The 19,443-nt window shown below is 42.3% G+C and overlaps 1 protein-coding gene across 2 annotated transcripts; it reads right to left on the bottom strand.

The window, feature by feature from the left end:
- Window positions 1–8,670: 8,670 nt before the first annotated feature.
- LOC146200256 (uncharacterized) lies at window positions 8,671–17,109 on the bottom strand. 2 transcript variants are annotated; one of them, XM_084595453.1, is made up of 5 exons: window positions 17,030–17,102; window positions 16,611–16,957; window positions 13,681–13,761; window positions 10,057–10,168; window positions 8,671–9,842 (listed from the first exon to the last, which is right to left on the bottom strand). In XM_084595453.1, the coding sequence occupies exons 2-5, from the start codon at window positions 16,899–16,901 to the stop codon at window positions 9,784–9,786; spliced, it is 543 nt and encodes a 180-aa protein (XP_084451579.1). In that variant the 5' UTR covers window positions 16,902–16,957; window positions 17,030–17,102; the 3' UTR covers window positions 8,671–9,783. The 2 variants fall into 2 exon arrangements, with proteins under 2 accessions (XP_084451579.1, XP_084451580.1); XM_084595454.1 differs by having other exon boundaries at window positions 10,057–10,162; window positions 16,611–17,109.
- Window positions 17,110–19,443: the final 2,334 nt, after the last annotated feature.

The following is a 19,443-nucleotide window of genomic DNA, read 5'->3' on the forward strand; positions in this document are numbered from 1 at the left end:
GCTGACCCCTTTTGTGTGCTTCGCGCTCTCGGTCGCAAGATATGTGACAGCACATGGCGCCACTATAACGACGCAAAGCTACTATGATGCCGCATATATGTAAACGGTGATGCATTAGGTCATGAGATATTGCTCTGGGAAAGGAGATGTCCCTATGTGGCATTAACCTCAGTGCGGCTATGTACAGGTTATATGAGTTGAGGTGTACACACTGCAGATAATAAAAAAGAAAAGATGAAAGCATTGTTTCCAAACAAAATCCATTGAATTTGCTGTTAGATGTTAAGACACCGGCTATATAACTTGATCCGTCTATTTGATTAATTAGCCAACTATAATTATTTGACCTTATAAATCGCTCAATTGCTCAGGTCTGAATAAAGAGCGGCTTCAAGTGCAGCGAAGGACCTGACCCAGGTGCTTCCTCTCAGGAAGCCTTAGCGTGGCCTTTTATTCCGCACAAATGAAAGCTGGCGAAATTTTAAAATACTACGTGACAGCTTGCTGCACGCGCCCGAATTCTCCGTGATTACAGCGCTGTCATCCGTAGCTTGATAAAGCGCGGCCAGATCCGCGCCTTCTGCGATACCCACAACAGTGCATATGTTTCTGCTGGCTCGGAGATAACCTCCAGCAGCTGCAGCCGAGACATGTCAGCAACTGTTCACACTTACCTCTAACCAGCAGAAAAGCGAAAGTCTGTCCTCGGCAGTGCAGAAAGCTCCAATCTGGCAGCGCTTTGCCAACTGGGGGATAAAAGCGTTACGATCACGTCGCAGTTGATCAGCTTAACAACTTTTCATTACCTTGGCTTTATAATACATATACTGCTGATGCCCATTCTTGATTCAATTACATTTCCTGCATTTGCATTTTTGCTATGACCAACTCCTCTGTTTCTGCCAAGAAGGGTGTACCTGTGTTTTTCTTTTCCATATAGTTTGCTACATTGTCCTCAATTTATGATCACACTATAAAATCATATCATCATCCTCATCAGCCTGATTATACCCACTGCAGGGCGAAGGCCTCTCCCATATTTCTCCACTTAACCCGGTTCTGTGCTAGCTGGATCCACTTGACCCCTGCGAACTCCTTAATCTCATCTGCCCACCTAACTTTCTGCCGGCCCGCTTTCCTTCCCTTCGAATCCAGTTTGTTACCCTCAGCGACCATCGGTTATCCTCTCTTCGCACTACATGTCCTGCCCATGTCCATTTCTTCTTCTTAATTTCCACTAGAATGTTGGTAACTTGAGTTATTTCTCTGACCCACTCTGCACGCTTTCTATCTCTTAATCTTACCCCTACCATTTTTCGTTCCATAGCCCTCTGGGTTGTCCTCAACTTAAGTAGAACTCTCTTGGTTAGCCTCCACGTTTCAACCCCATAGATGAGTACAGGCAATATGCAATTGTTGTATACTTTCCTCTTGAGCGATACCGGATAAAATCATATAGGTTAGCCTTACTGATTAAAGTATATTCTAGATAACTTGCATTTGGTCGCTTCAAACTTTATTCAGTCAGCTGCTTTTGTCTCTTCAACAACTATAACAAAACGTGTGCTTCTTTTGAATGATGCATAATCTTATTTATCTAAAGAATCAGCCACATTAATTAAATTTACCTTTTTGTTTTTGAAGGTCCACTTTGGCCATGGAAATTGTATGAACCAATTCAGTCTCCGATTGGGTTCCGACTTCTGCAAGCTGATATCCGTTTACCTCTGGGGGACTGAAGTACAAGGAGCGCGACAGGAAGCCTTTGTAGCAGAGCCATCTCAAGAGTGTTCCCTCCAGCTTACCCTTTTGGAGTGGCATCAGTGTCAGGTAAACAAAAACATATTTCCATGAACTACAGAGGAGATTTCATTTGGTTTTGTGGTGGCTGTATACAATATAATTGGAATTGTATTGTTTTTGGTATTTTGAAAACTGAAGCTGGGTGATTAACTGTGGCTATCAACAAGCTGCAAACCATGCTGCTTAAGGAGCATGGCTGCTGTTTGAAATACAGTGCAGGGGAAGGCTGATAAGATATCACAAAACTGTTTTATCATTATCAATGGATGACTGGCTCCATGTATGAGTTGGTTGTTAGGCACCAACAATTATGCTAGCAGTTTTGAGTCGCTTTCATAGCTGAACTGGGCTAGCACAAAAAAAAAAGCCATATTTGCTGCAAATTTTAACAACACTAAACAACATGTGTTGCTCATTTGGAAATGTATACAGCAGTTGCTTGACTATGGTCAGAGCAGTAGTTGTATTTCAGCATGCTAACCCTTGCAGTATTCTATTTTATGCTAAACAGTGTTTCAGTAGTAAATCAATGCTTCCAGTTGAGCAATAATTTTTCTGAAGAATATGTAAAGTTTTCATCTAAATCATGATTTTGTTGTTTTTGCAAAATCGGATGAATAATTGATTAGGAAATAATTAATGATTTTATTTGTACAGACACCTGGCTTTTGCTGAAGAAGGTGAGTTGCAGCGAAGAAGATGTGGTCAAGCACTACAAGATGATGCCACAGTATCTGGCAGTGAAATGTCTGCACCTTTTCCTCTAGGGTAAGATTTACAGTGTATTCCTTGTGGTGGGTGACAGAGTAATGTATGCACAGTATTTTATTTTTTTTTTTGCAGCGGAGGTATGCTTGTTTTCCAGGTGTAGCTAATTAGCGTGTGTCACAGGTTGCTCAGTTTTCTAACATGAAAGCTTATAGGCTTATAGTAGGAAATAAAAGCTATTGCAATTTCAGGAGATTTCCCTTGCAGAGAAAGATGTGCATGGGCCACAGTTATAAGAGCATTAATACTGGCTGGTCCTGAGCATATCTGTGTGCAATAATGGTTAGGCTAAACACATATAATCTTTTAGTCTATTTCAATGAGCTTTATTAAACTCTAAACATTTATTTATTGCTCGATATGAAGGCTTACTACTTTGGCATTCTACCACTTATGTTAAAGTTGTGGGCTTTATGTAGGAGAGACAGACTATGATTTGATAAAACGGTAATACAAAAATGGCCTAGTGCTGTCCATTTTCAATCCACGTAATGAGCACAATGAGGTTTAAAATATTCTTGTGCCTGCCACTACAATATTCTCCATAGCCAATGTCTATGGAAAACCACAAAATAATTTTCATTTTTCAGTTACCTTCAAAATAACCGACATCAATTTTCCTTCATCGAAACCACTTTTTTATTTAAAAATGCATTTTAAATAGGTGTTTAATTGAAGTCTGCATCTTTTTGTCATTCAGGTGTTCCTGTTCAAGTGCCTTTTGGAAATACAGCTTCATGGATTCCAAATCTCTGAAATACTTCTTAATCATGAAATACTACTCTGCAAACTTGAAAGCTATGGTGTCTGTGGTCTTTCCCTCCAACTCTTTAGTTCTTATTTAAACATGCGCCAGCAGGTCGTTTCGGTCTATAATCACAAGTCTAGCTCCCTTTTCATTGAATGTGGTGTCCCGCAAGGTAGCCTTCTTAGTCCGTTCCTCTTTAATGTCTATGCTAACGACCTTGCGAGCATAGGCTATCTTACAAGTTGTATTCAGTGCGCTGACGACACAAGTTTTTTTTCTTAGGGGATCTTCTGCCAATGAACTAATCAATAGTAGTGCAAATCTGGTTCTTTGTGCTCTCCACAAATGGTCCACAGCTAATGGTTTGGTAGTTAACTCTAACAAGACCAAAGCAGTCTTTTTTTCGTCCTCTTAGCCTGGATATTACGGTAAACAATACTCTGCATCTAGAAAATAACATTATTGAAATTGTAGACAAGTTCAAATCACTCGGTGTTGTATTCGACTCTCGCATGAGGTGGTCTGACCATATAATGTATACTGAAAGCAAGCTTACTAGATCTGTTGGTTTCCTCTCGAGACTGCGTAACAAATTTCCCCTAAAGCATTAGCTCCTTATTTATCACGCTATAATTCAATCACACAAACTACTGTCACCTCGTTTGGGGCCCAACATCCAAAACAAATCTAAACATCATACTCGGTCTCCAAAAGAAGGCAACTAGACTGATCGCTGGTGCATGCTACACTGCCCACACAGAAATGTTATTTCCGAAATATAAAATTCATTGTGTGCATACCATGTTTGGGTATCGTCTACTTCATTGCCTTAAATTGTCACCTCAATGCTTAACTGACTTCTTGAAGAATATATCTGGACTTAAGCCTTACGAAAAACCCTTTCACACCAGAAGTAAACAAATATGGGGCGTTCCTCGAACGAGGACGTTATACGGAAACCAGAGCCTTCATTTTACTTTACCATGCATATTAAATCATTATAGCATACACAACCCAAACATCTTTACCGCCTCAATTAAGGATTTTAAGCTATATTTTATCAATTCCGCACTGTCTCTCTGTAGTTTCCGTTCCTTGCCTTAAACATTATTACAAGAATAGTCACTTCATTTTCATTACGTTTGCCATGTTTCGTGCATACTGTTGCATTATTGTGGGCCGTTAATTTACTGTGTTGGTTTTTAACTTGCTGTTTCAATTGTAGATATGTGCTCTTTCTGTGCTTCATAATTTTCATGTTATACAGTCGTGGCCCGTTAATATGAACGACCCGAATTATGGACAGTTTTTCTGGGGACGAAACCTTTTCAATGTATTTATGCCTCGTCAATACGGAAACTCGCTGTCTGGACAATGGACAGGGGAAGAATCCATGCGCCCCACTTGGGCCCATGTATTTTTGTCTCGTTAATATGGACAGTGCTTGAAAAAAAAGCAGAGGAGTCCGAACGCAAGTTAAAGAAGGGCGCGCCGCCCGCGAATTTACGCGACAGCCAATAGGGCGGGATGCCTGAACGAGTCCTGTGGGGTTGGAAAGAACCAAACCGGGCGTGTTGCCGTTTTAGGATGGGAAGCGGAGGGGGGGGGGGGGGGAACGTACACAGCAAACCGAGGGTCAACGTAAGAAAGACGCCAAAAGGGGAGAACCAGAAGATTTCTGGGTGCAGCGGAAGTGCCGCCACAGTCGAGAAAACAGCAACATGTGGTTGCAATAAATTCTGCTGAACGTGAACAGAGAGGCCGGTAAAAGCGTAAGAAAGAAATGACAGGAAGAAAGACAAGTGCCTACAGTGGCAGTGGGAACTGATGTTTTCTTTCCCAAAGCGCAATGTGTGTTCCATGAAGCCGTGAACGCTTTCCGGTGAGAGTTAAGACACACTCGCAAAGTAGAGCGACAAAAGAAAGGCGACGTACGAACATGCAACTGGGACCAGGCGTCCTGTCGTGGATGCAATTCCCTCTCATGATCCTGGTTTTCGTCCCTGTTGCGCTGCCAAACTGCCACATTTTGCCCACTAGGCGGCTTCGCTTTGAGTCAACGATGCAGCCTTGACAAGGTCTGAGCTCTTCGTAGTCGGCTAGCTGTCGTTCTAAACTGCACTTCAGCTTGCAGTGTTTGTTTTATACGAACACATAAAAACGGCGCCAAGAAGATGGGATGTTCGATAGCCCTCTGCATAGCAGCTTACCAACTTGACTCCCTTGCTTCCTAACAGAAACAGTACAAGACAAAAAATGAAAGAATCAGGAGAACGCAAAAAAGGCAGAAAGGTTAACTAGGCAAAAAAGTGCAGAGCATCAGGAGCCTGTAACCCTCAACTTTAGTCTGGGTGTTGGCATGGCAGGAGTTAAACGCAAAAGAACAGAGCTGAACGAAGGCACGAAGAAATCTGTGAAGCGGCAAAAGCTATCTCAGTCAATCTAAGCCGCGAGGGACTAGTATTGACAGCTCAGCTGTTTCCTCGCCTTAGGAGAATCTCAAGCAGCTACTTAGCGGCTACTTTGCTCAGTGACGAGGCCATTTTGGAAGTGGCGGTGAAGAGAGAATCAGACGCTGATTCATCGACCAGTGAGGAGTTCATGCTCTAAAGTTCGACCAACACAAAGCCCATCATCATGGGTGTCATGGTAAATGAGTCGCTTCAGACTGCACAACAATTTTTCGAAGACAACAATGACAAGGATAATGCACTCAAAATTGCCGGTGTTCTGTGAAATTTTGAGTCCAGTGCACACCGTTATGTACAAAAGCAGTCGTTAATTACAATTCTTTTTTCTCAATAAAATCCTTTTAGTTTTTATTCATGACTCGTTATTATGGATGACTCGCTTTATAGACAGTTTTAGTCGGAAACCAAAGTGTCCATATTAACGAGGCACGACTGTACATGTATATCTTCGCCTTAATGTCAGACGTCCTGTTGCTGTGTCATTACTGGGCCTCGGGTATCTCTCAAGCTATCGTAGCTTTTTGCCCAAGGCCCATTTCCTGTATATTACTGGAAATATATATATTTTTTTTCAATTAAAAATAAAGCCGGCTTCTCACACATGTTGTTTTGCATGTCTTCAGCATGCTTGCACACTTTTTTGTGCAAAGCTGCCAGGTCTACATGTCTGCAAAATAGCCCATATAATGACTATGATCCCATGAGACTAATTTTTCCCACTTGACTAATAGTCTATACCTTCAGGAGCATAAACGTTATTATAGCTTGCTAAAACTCATGCTATGGCTTGCAGTCTGTAGCTTTAGAGGCATTAAAATTTTTATAGACAGCTAAAGATAACTGTATGACTAATAGTCTATAGCTTCTGGAGCATAAACTTTTCTATAGCTTGCTAAAACTGATTCTATGGCTTGCAGTCTGTAGCTTTAGATAGAGGCATTCAAATTTCTATAGACAGCTAAAGATAACTGTATGACTAATAGTCTATAGCTTCACGGACATATGGTTTTCTCTAGTTAGCTAAATAGATTTTGTATGGTACAGAAGCTATAGACAAAGTGGTATAGAATTCTCTATAGCTCCCTATAGATATTCCAATGGCACTTTATAGCTGACTATAAAAGTCCATAGATAGACATAGCTGAACATAAACTTTTCCATTGAAGGACATTGACCATTTTTGTATGGGCTATCAATCCATGTGCCAAAACAGCATCTACCTCAACGATGCCAACCTGGCCTACGCGCACTAGTTTCACCAGCTTTGCCAAGTCAACAATTTGCGACAAGGCCAGTACAGTGCAAGGGCATGTCAGCCTCACGGATATGCATACGGGCGCATCATCGAGGACGGCTAGCGCTTGAGGGACCTTTCTCGTGGTTTCAGCTTGCCTGTTTTTAATAGGAATTTGGCCCTCCTGGTGCATCCAAGACCCCTTCAGTTGCTAAAATATAAATTTTCTGTGCGATATGATGCCCTGTCTGATTATTCCGCCTACTGGGATTTCAGGTCCATCTGCAATCACAAAACAGTCATGAAAAAGGTTCAGTTTCCCAAGGAAATTTGCAGAGAAACAGCCGTAGATGTCGATCTTACTACCAGTGCTGCCCACAAAGCCCCCATGCGAGCTTACCGTGCTAGTAATTTTATCAGGACATCGCTTTTGCAACCTTTTGAAAGCCCGCGTTCAGAGATGAGTGAAATGCGGCAACCCGTGCGTTTCACTCCCGTTTATGCGGCACTGTATTACCGGACTAATTTCCTCTGAATAACATACTACTTAAGAGGATCTCCAAAAATTGCTGTACCCTTGTTTTGTACTTTTTTTTCACATCTACAAAAGATCTACTTACCGAAACCTCCCGTTGCTTTTCTTTAGTCCCTTCCGACCCGCAGTCAGAGGGGCGACCTACTAGTTTTTTGGAATGGACTATCCCTTGGAGTGTGCACGCTCAGCGCAGTTACAAACAAAGTGACCAGTTCAGCCGTACACGAAGCATGGCCTACGTGAATAACACCGCCCATATGAAGCACTCGATGACTGTGGTGCAACGGGCAACCTCCCAAGTCCTCTAATCGTTGTTTCATTACCTCTATTACTTTGCGAGACAAGCTTTCTGCCCTGTCAAAGAATCGTATCTCAGACATTCCGCCGCTGAGAAGTTCGTGCACTTCCTCGTTGACAGCGCCGATGACCGCATCATCAAATATCGACGGATCACGTGACATCATAAACTGCCGCCCACTGTCCTTCAGCCCATTCACAAATTGCGATCTCGTTTGATCATGCAGCAATCATTTCTTGATTCTGCTTTTCTCGTCCTTTCAACTTCATTGGCCATTACTCCTTGCGCTAACTTCTGCACTCGCGTTGCGAAGGATCGGACGTCTTCGCTATGCATCTGTCGGTCACCCAAAAACACTGGATGCGCAATCTCAACGACTCCGTGTCAAAACTCGCGATCATAACCTCTTTGAACTTGGAAAATGTTGTCGCCTCCCTGGCCGCTGCATCATGCCACACAAGCTCTTTGGCAGCGCCTGCCATCTTACGCTTACACAGACACAGCCCATGACTATCGGCGTAAGAAGCAATGCTGGCAACTTGCTCTACGGTAGTCAGAAATTCGCAAACAGGTCCGGTACCATCAAACGTAGGGATCAAATGGCTAAACGCTAGTACACTCGACCCATGCGCCATGACCGGATCTACAGCTTTCGCGTTCATTTCAGTGCCAGCCAAGCCAGTTGGCCGGATTCCATGTATCCTTCCTACACTCCGTGTCAAAGGGATCTGATTAAGAGCAATGCCAGACACGAAAATGCCGCTGCCATAATTGTGATGTGCCAGATATAGGGCTCTTTTCGGGGTGGAGAGCAGGAATCACACACGAAATAGGGCCAGTAACAGATTTATTCAGAGCTGGATGCCCCCGTTCACCCGACGGTCTTGAGGCTGCGTCTGGATGCCCCTGCGGTGATCCGGTGCTTGAGGTGGGAGATGATGGCTATAGCTGCTGGCAGCGCTGATAGTGACAGTTTACATGGCGAGCTCAATATACTTGCCGCCAGGACTAGCGAGCCGTCTTTGTATTTTCAGGCCCCTCGGGAGACGAGGCTGGGTCGACCGGCTCTAGCGCATCTCTCGTTCTTCTCTGTCCCGCCGTCCTTCTGCTGCTCGTTGTCAACTCGGGCCCTCTCTTCCCGTTCCCGGAACCCTCGCCGTCCCCGCTACAGCACACGTTTAGCCGTCATTAGCACGTCGTCCCCGCATTCCAGCATGTCATTCATCGACCCTTCTTCGTATCCGGGTTTCGGACAAAAGATAACACGAGCAGGCAAAATTTTGGAGAGGTCGGTGGTTTCCGGATTCCCGCACAACCCATATCCCAAGTTCTGGCACAGGGCAATTGAGCCATCAAACAAGTACCTCCCTCAAGTTGCTCTCAAACACCAAAAACATTTGTTGCTTGTATGGATGCTCCTAAGTGTAATCACTGCAAAAATATATTGTTCATGAGTGTAAGTACTGCCTTTAGCTTGATTCATGCTTGTGTTCGCTTTTTTCATATTCTTAGCAGTGACTTTCATATTCAAACCATATTTACGCGTTCTTTGCTGGTCAGGTCTTCCATAGTGAGCTTATCGCAGCATTGTAGAGGCTTTCATTTTTGAAAAAAATAGAGAAATTTGATATGCCTCCGCTGTGTGCACAAACCTGCTGTAATATCTAAAAAAAAATATAATACTCAGCAATTCATGTTCATGCAATTCAGGTGCTTCAAAATGCTGAGATCAAAAGATTCATGGCAGGTGATATCCCGTTCAGTGGTTGAAGCCTCCATTTCTTCAGTATCCGTTTCTTCCACCTCCACTTCTTCGTCAGACGGCACAGGGGTTGACCTACCAGGTGGTTTGAATGTGCGAGGTAGTGGTATAGGGTCAAGTAATAGCCCATTATCCTGTGTCGTTGACTGTGCAGGAAGGCTGGCCTAAGTCTGTGTTGCCACTGAATGCTGTATCTTCACACCACCAAGATGTACCTGCACGCCTGCCAGTGTTTAAAAGTTACTACCATAAAAGAGTAATGTTTGTTCTGTAACTTTCCATTGGTACCTGCATAATTGCTGGCTTTTCTCAAACAGCATGTTTTTTTTTTATTTGACAAAGAGCAAGTAGCCACAGTGAAATTTTAGATGAATGAAGGCATTCATTCTACTTTTAGACTTAACATTATGACAAGCACAAAGAAAAGACAAGCTTACCAACAGTCTTTCCCATCATTGAGGGTTGTATCCCAACTGTGAGCAACTTTGGAACAGTTTGCGTGGCTACAGGACTTGTCACCGGATGGCAGCGGTGCTGGGATTTCTGAGCCTACAAAGTACACAGCAAATGAAATCAATTTTGATTTAGCCTTCTTCCGCGGTGCACAAAAGAAATGCGAGGACAAGAATAAAAAAGCTGCTACAATAGCTTGACGAGGTTCTTGCCCCTTTGTCATTCGGCAGTGCGGATTTTTATGTACACGGTAAACACAGAAATACTTCCATATTTGAACGCACATAGACATAGGTTGTGTTTCACAACAACAACAAAGGAACTATTATCACACAAAATATGTCAAATAAATATTCACATATACGAAAGAAAAATCAACAGAATGCCAAACGAACAGAACGTTGTCAATATTAACAATTACATCGAAATGTCTACACAGTTATTTTAAGCAGGTTACCTAATTGAAATGCTCCATGCTGCAAAAAAAAGACTTTACTCAAAGAACACAATTCATCTCGGGACCATTGTTCGACATTGAATAGAGTATTACCCGCCAATTGTTTCTAGACATAATTTCAAAATTGACTTTTTCCTTTTCAGGATATTTAACAAACAAGGCACATGATATTGCAACGTATTAAAGCCATTATTAGTGCGAAATTGCAATTGCCACACTTCTCTTTGTTTTATTATGTATGGCAGTTGCACTGTTTTGATATCGCAGATCTGAATAAAATATTTATTGTTATGTTTTAGACTGCTTTTGCATTTTCCCAACAAGTTAAAAGTGTAGAGGTGTGTGACAGGAAGCAAATTCAATGCCTGAAACAAATCCCGTGTGTGAGCATCGAAGGGCACATTGGAATATGGCGAACAGCTTTTTTATGTATTAAATGTAATGTATGAATGTTCGTTTGTGATGTTGTCCCCCATACCAGGTTACAAAAATTCATATTTGGGTTTAATAAGGCATTGTAGAGAAGAAGTTTGAATTTCTGTGGGAGCACCTGTCGCAGTCTACAAATCATTCCACAGACCCTCGCCAACTTCTCACTACGAAGTCAATGTGAGCGTTCCAGGTTACTTGTTCGGAAAAAACAATTCCTAATATTTTGGTTTCTTTCACAAGCTCTACTTTAGAGGTACCAAGATATATGTCCAAATGACAGCTTGTCTGCTTCTGTACCGGTGCGAATAATATTGCTTTTGTTTTTTCTACATTTATTTGTAGTGAACTTACTATGCTCCAATGAAGAAGCCTATTAAGAGTTGCGTTAGCTGAATTTTTCAAGCTCATGAATCTCCTTACACTGAAAAAACATACTGGTATCACCCACATAAATAACAAAATATGCTTGATCACTAATAGCTGTTATATCATTAATATAAAAATTAAATAAGATTGGCCCTAGCATACTGCCCTGCGGAACCCTTGCTCTCACAGGGAGGAATGCTGAATTCTCACCTTTTATAATGACGGACTGTTTCCTTTGCTGTAAATATGACTTTATTAATTTAGAGGAATCCCACGGAATGTGTAATGTACCAATTGATGCAATAAAGTGTCATGATTAATTCTGTTGAATGCTTTCGAAAAATCGACGAAGATGCCCAAAGTGAAACTCTTTTCTTCAAACCCGTTATGTCTGCATTCTTTTTGCATCAGTAGAGCCAATTCAGTTGGCATGTGCTTTCGGAAGCCGAACTGTTGTGGCTTTATAATAGAAAACTTGCAGCAAAATGCTTTTACCTTATTGTAAATAATTTTTTACACAGCTTTCGAAATAACTGGCAGTATTGCTATTGGTCGGTAATTAGAAATGTTATTTTTGTCTCCCGGCTTGTATAGCAAGGTCACCTTTGCAAGCTTCATTTTTTCCGGGAAAACGGCTGTAGATACACAAAGATTATATACACGAGTTAAAACTGATCTGAAGTCACTTCTATATACCGTGCTTTACTTTGTTTTAGCGATTTAAATACAGAAAACACCTCTTCTGCTGTTATTGGCTCAAAATATATGCGCTAATCATGTTGTGTGTGTCTAGAAAGTTCAGAGTAGTTTCATCATGAACGCTTTCAACTAGATTGGTAAAATAGTCATTAAACTTGTTTGCCAAACTGTTTTCTTTCAGAACATCGATGTTAATAATTCGAGTTCCTCACTTTGTCTGCTACCGGTTTTTAACACTTTGCCCAGTTCGCGCCAGATATCTTTGCTACTAGCCCCTAGCTTGCTCAGAAGGTTTTCAAAATAAGTGATTTTTGTGTCACGCAGAAGTTTTGTAACAAAGTTTTTACATTTCTTATAGGCAAGAAGGTCTATAGTTTGCAAGGTCTATAGAAGGTAATAGTTTGCAGAAATTTAGAGTATGACGCATATTTTTTCGTTATCATACTGAGGCACTCACCAGTAATCCAGGGCTTATGCATCTTTCTGGATTTTGTTATTTTTTTTTATCTAAAGGATTTTTTGTAGGCTTCTTTAAAAATAACAATAAAAAGTTCATACGCTTTGTTAGCATTTTTGCCTTGAAAGACAAGATTTAGTTTACTTGAGCAATTTTTTTCTCAAAAATATTTAGACTTCTCAGATTTATTTCCTGAACAGTGACTAACTCAAAATGATTCAAAGGATTTCTCAACATTTCACCATTCTTACAACGCATGTAGATAGGCAGATGGTCACTCAAGGCCGCTGAGATCACACTAGCATGCACATTATCATCGAAATCGTTTGTTACAAAATGTCCAGAAGGCTTTCAGAAATACTTCCAGAAGAGTGGCTGATGCGCATTGGCTCATTTAAAACATTTTTGCCCCCAATTGTGACAAATACTAACTGCAGTTCACGAGATTGCGCTGTATTATGTAAAAGATTAATGTTGTAGTCACTACCTATTGCAATATCTATTGCGATGCATGCAATATTTTCCCATGATTTGCACAATATGATTTTACTGTCAAAAAAATGATCACAGATGGGCAGGGTTTCCGCAACGATTATAAGTAACTGCACCTGTTGCTGCCTCTTTGGGCACTTCAGTAAGAACTGTTTTACCAATTATGTTGCACAGCAGGCCATATTCGCCTGAATGAAGGCTTTGAGAGAGAGGGGTCTTACCTACTGTCACTCACCGTACAGCTCGATTATTCAAAGTTTATGCTTCAGCTGCATGTGCATGAACCGAAAAAATATTGTACACTACACCACGCCATGACCTGGATAAGAACTATAGGTTGGCACACCTCTAACACTGGCAGCTCAGTGCCATTCATTTAAGTCTACAATGAGAACCTTGCTTATTGTGCTTGTGTAATGATCCAGGCAAGCACAACTTATGAAAGATGAGACTCCAGATGTCTTACTACTAGTGCTGCTGATTAAGTTACTTGGCTGTGCAACACCTGTAGCGTGCGGACCTGCGATTAAAGTCATGAAATGCGCTGTTCTGTTTACTGAATGTCAGTAATCAAAAGGCTGTGATCAGGATAAGAACTATAGGTGGTGCACCTCTCGCACTGGCAGCTCAGTACCATGCATCTAAGTCTACAATGACAACCTTGTTTAAAATGCTTTTGTAATGATCCAAGCAAGCACAACTTACGAAAGACGAGACTCCAGATGTCTCGCCACTAGGTGCAGCTGATGTAGTTGCTTGGCTGTGCGAACTCTCTGGCATATGGACCTGTGGTTAAAGTCATGAAATGCACTGGTCTGTTCACTGAATGTCTGTAATCAAAGTACATTGCACAACTGTCTTCTTTCGAACACAAAACCAGCAACAAACAATGTGTATTGCTCACAGGCAAATCAATAGCGAAGTTGCTACAACAAACCACAGAAGTTTGCTGGCTCTTTGGTGCCTGGTCTATAGCACGTGCTGTGGCTGCAAAAATATCAACTATGTATCCACCATTAGCATGATGTACTTGCTTCAAAGTTGTGTGCACTAGATTATAAGACTTTCTCCAAAGCTTTCATGGTATACTATGCTATTTGTGCTTAACTTTTCTAACGCTATATACATGTGCTGTACCATTTCGGTCCAATGCACTAACTTCAGAATTTAATATTCCTCTTGCAGACTGCATTTTCATTTTTTTTTTCAGTCTTTCCATTGACTTTCTTCTGAACCCTCATGTTATATGTCTTTTTCGTTTCAAAGCAGAGTATCATGTCAGGACTCTTCGCTTCCTGGGAGAAACGTATCTCTTTGTATAAAAACATGCATAAAATAACGAGAGGAAAAACAAACCCGTGCAGCAGGCTTTGATCTAGTGTACCTTGCGTTTCACTCTAACTGCCTGTATTCATATAGATAACTTGCGATTGATATACCTAATGGGCTGCTGGTAATGTAAATAAAAATCAGGGTGCTGCTTCGAAAAGAAACATTTATTAAATCGACGTCCCAACCTAGCTGAGGCTCTTCATCACGATTGAAAGGTTTATATACGAAGCACAGGCGTGAGCAGGGTTAGTCCTGCCTTACGAGGAGTGACGTTTCACTGCATCGTACCCCCCCCCTCACCAAAGTACCTACTTCAAAAATACAGCACAGAGATGAGGATTTGTTGTCAAGCAGTTATTTTGATGTGATGTAACTGAAAAATAAAAAATAGAGAGCGATAAAAATTGAAACAAGCTTCGTCATTGACACAGAATAAAAAGTATGCGACGACGCACTCTCACAATGGTTCCTTGTAGGATGGCAAGTGCACAGTTTTTGTGACGCAACATCACGGGTCCTCAGCCGCCAGTATCGAAAAAAAAAAGCTTGCATGGCCATAAACTTACAGGTTTTATTACTGGCAACACAAGACCGGCAGAGTAAAGGTATGGGCAGGGTGCCTCGACGTCTTTTGTCTTTCGCTTGGTATGGGGTTGACTTGGTGCCCCCATGAGGGGATTAGAAGAACAGGCGCCCCCCCCCCCCCCCCTACCCCTTCCCCTGTGCTTTGTAAGTCCGGCAGAGTAAAGGTATGGTGTTGACTTGGCGCCCCTTGAGAGGATTAAGGGAGGCAGCCCACCCCCCTCCCCTGTGCGCATGCCTATGGTACGAAGGGCAGAAAAGATATTAGACAAATGAGAGGGGGAGAAAGGAGGAAAGAGGATGAGCAGCAGTGAAGTACAAAGATTTTGTGGACAAACAACATGTGGCTGCGACTACAATCGGTCAAGCAGCAATAGAGAAGGGAGTTGGCACGTAGAAATCAACATGCCGCAAGCAGGAGCTGCGTGAACTTCCTGCACATATGGGGAAGGCTGGCATTCTTCAGGGTTCATGGTTATCTTCTCTGGGAGGCGCCAAGAAACTTAGCTAGAAATAAGTCAACTTTGGCCTTGACAGCAGGAGTTTGCTGACGTCTTTTGAGGATGGAATTTAGGAGGTCTCTGAACTCTCTCATCGAAAGCGCCACTTCACCTATATGGGTGCATTCTGTGTAGGGTCGATTAGTTATAGCACGACTGTAAAAGGTAGCGAAATCCCATCAGAAGCAAGGCACTGGCTTATTTTGAGCACTGTATTCACAGTGACCATGACAAATCACGCTTATGAAAGCCGCAACGCCGAGCAAGACCACCTGAGTTAAAAAAAATCCACACTTTACTTTCTCAGGTAGCACCGAAATATTAGAGCAATGTTACCTTTTTGTTTCAGTCGAAACTTTTTTTTGATGTTGTTAATTTCCTTTTTTCTATTGTTTTAGCAACATTATACATAAGCAGGTTGGTATAATGTTTTGATAAACATTTGCACAATATGAATCCAACATGTCTGCAACATATATGTACTACATATTCGTGAAAATGTAGAGCAACCAATTGCACGAGCACATAGGGCCACCGCTCGTGATGGTACATAGCTTGCACACTTTGCAATGACCAGAATACAGTACAACTCCATAATACAGGCCAACTCCAACACTCACATCTCAACAAATATCATAGAGCCAAGGTTTTTTACCCATCGCAGATGGGTGTTCCATGAGTGGTAGTGGCGAATGGATAATAAGCAAACATTTCTAACAAAATATTAGGGCTGTGCTTGCATTCTACGGTGGGAATCAAGTCAACGCTCTAATTGAGAAGTTGTGTTATTGAAGAGACACGATTACTGGGAAAAAAATCAAAAGTGCTAGGGCTTAGTGTTTTAAATATATAAGCTATGTTGCTTTATATTTATGATTGAAATAAATCATGTTCATAATGCAACATTATAATAACATTCAAAAGTCTACATGAATATAATATGTCTGTTGAATGTTCTACTAATGTTTTTATGTGACAAAACTTTAGGCAACATTCAGGCAACTTAGACAACAACTTTAGGGCCATTTGTTTAATCTACACCAGCTACACCAGTGTAGCTATTCTCCTATGCATACCATACATTTTTGCTGCACTGGTGTAGCTGGTGTAGGTTAAACAAATGGCCCTTCTATAACAGTATTTGAATGTTCGGTGCTACCTGGAGCGATACAGCGTCTAACGCATTATAATATTAACACCATCTTTTGATTCTGCACTTACCGGCAGTGTTGGAAGAAACAGCGTTGGTACCGCTCCTTCACGCAGACGCAGTCTTGTCTCGATCCCCAAATCGCGAACCACGTCCGGGTCATAATTATAGGCATCGGCAGAGAAATGCCGTCCACAAACAAAGATAGTCGTTTTTTTCACCGATGCTGGCTGTCCCATTAGCTGTAGCCACTTTTTCCGGAGGTAGAATTCTTGAGGCACTTTGTGGAGCATGCGTTTGCTACCGTCACTTGCAATTCCTTCGCAGCCAGGGATTGCACAATGTCGTGAAGTGCCGCTCATGTTCGACAAAGCGGGTTTGAACAAAATCCTATGCGAAATCTACAGCACTCTTCGAGCTGAAATAACGTTCACAAAGTAGCAAAATAAGGTCTACGTTATTTGATACGTGATTCAAGATCGGTACTTGCCTAGATTTTCCGGAATGGACGAAAAACTGCTCTGGGCAGCGTGCGCAATTTTTGCAGAGGAGAGTCGAAAAGCTGCTTTGACATGGTGCGTCATCTGACGAGCAGCGAAGAAAGCGCGCCAACGCTTGGATGACGCTTGCCTCGCTGCTCGACAGATGACGCACCATGTCAAAGCAGCCCGCCTTTGCGCGCGCTAAACAGTTGAAAGAAGGAGGAAAGCCGCGTAGGCGCAGATATTCAAATTTTGATTTCAAATAACTCTGCTTCTAAATGCCGAATTTAAAAATTCTTGCTGGAAGATTATCTTACATCGTCATTCTTACACATACTAGGCATAGAAAAACTATCGCTAGCTCTTTAGAGCCCCTTGAATGTATTTGGAGATTCACGTAAAGACTGGAGGAGACAGCGGAATATAGGTATTTTTTTATACCGTCCAAACCCTATTTCTCGCCTTTGGTAAGACGCAGGTACGGGGTAGAGTTTGTGATTCTTCTGCCAAAGGCCTGAATGAGCGCTTGGAGGCTGTTCTCTCTCATATATGTTTGGAATTTTTTGACGCATCCGCCGAATCAGACTTCTTTTTTGCTTTACGCTCATCTCCAACCTGTTGATCACTTCGCTGTTCGTCCCGTCACATGCCCAGATGCAAGTCTTGTCTGTTTACTTTTGGTCCCAACAGATATACCTGAGCGTTTGCTAGGTCGTGGTCGTGTCAAAGCTCCTTTCCGTCTTATTGCATACGGATTCTCAGTTTTGTTTCGTTTGTTTGGTCTATGCAGCCGCTTATAATATTAAAGGAAATAAACTACTTCGGAAAAGTTCATCTTTTTAAGTTCTGAAGAACAGTTTAATTGTCGTTTCTGTGGATATTTTATGGCCAGACTGCACTGTGCGTTAGGAGTGAGAACAACTACAACAGGTTTAAACTTATAAAATTCGGAGTTGCGCAAGGAAGTACAGTGGCGCCATTGATACTCAATATGTACCGTCTTTACCAGAAGTAACCAGGCAGCATGTTTTGCTTCTCACTTGTATTATAAAGCCAATGAGGATTCCCACTTTATCACAACTAGGTAAGAAGTGAAGACAGGTACGTGCACCTTTACATTTCACTGATGTAGAGCTTCAGACGTAGTATGAATCCACTACCACATGGCTGAAAAGCAGATCCTGCTGCCTGGTTACTTTTGGCAAAGACGAGTCTGTCTGTTCTGAATATTTTTAAACCAGCACCATGGAGGAAAAAAAAAAAAAAAACTAGGAAGGAGCGCGCGGCAATATTCGTGAAGCCTAGTCATAAAAAATAAAACAGAGCGAGTCGGCCTCTACGGGTTAGACCACGTGATAGCGTGAGGTGATATCTACTACCGCGCGCATGCGCGAATCGGCGCCGCGCGGGTAGCGCGGGGTCCACCGCGTGCGCAGCACCCAGTAGCCCACACAGCAGACAGCAGCGTTATAGTGCCAATATTCTCGCGACATCAAAACATAGGGCTTAACTAGGAGAGCGTAAAAACGGGGGAGGGAGCGGCTTCACCGGCACTTGGCTTGCGAAGGTTGTCCGCATGACGTCATGCGCCCTCTTAGTTTTTCCTTCCTCCATGACCAGCACCAATAATTTTCAGTATTCAGATGGCCCCGTGACTGCAAATATCTCAGGTTTCCACTCACAACGTAAAAAGATTAAGCAAGACATATTCGAAGTAATAAATTTGCTGGCGCACAATTCAATGCTTTTCAATAGACAAAAATCAAAACCTTGCCATGTGCTTCTGAAACCGCCACAAGCAAAATGACATAATTGCCTCCCTTCTCGGAGATGACCTCCCATTCCGATTAGACAACAAACTTAGAAATATGTGGAACCGAAAAACAATTCTCGAGAATAAGCTAAAGCGCCAGAAATGGAACAGGAAATCAGGAAGAAAATAGCCGAGCACAATAGACAAATAGAGAGCTACGCATTCAAACTAGAAGAGAAAAGGTGGGATCAAAAATGCGACGAGCTAGAGAAGAATATGAGCCATCCCAACACGTGGCGGATGCTGCGTCACCTCATAGACCCCACCAACACCAAAACCCACGCTAACATTGAGCAAATCAAGGCCAGATACAAATTTGACGGAACCGATGAACAGCTCATCGACCGACTTAAAGACATATATATAGGCCCCGCATTCCCGGCAGTGGATAAAGAATATCAGGGGACGGAGAATCCGCTACTGGACGAACCCATTCTAGTAGCACAGGTCAGAGCTGCGCTCTTTGACCTCAAAAGAAACACAACACCTGGACCAGACAAGATAACCTACGGCATGCTTAGGAACTTAGACGACAACTCTATAGTTCACCTTACAGCACATTTTAACAAAGTTTGGGAATCCGGGGACGTCCCTAAACACTGAAAACAT

Source organism: Amblyomma maculatum, chromosome 2 (assembly GCF_055883805.1).
Source record: "Amblyomma maculatum isolate TAMU_Amacu chromosome 2, ASM5588380v1, whole genome shotgun sequence".
Classification (NCBI taxonomy): domain Eukaryota; kingdom Metazoa; phylum Arthropoda; class Arachnida; order Ixodida; family Ixodidae; genus Amblyomma; species Amblyomma maculatum.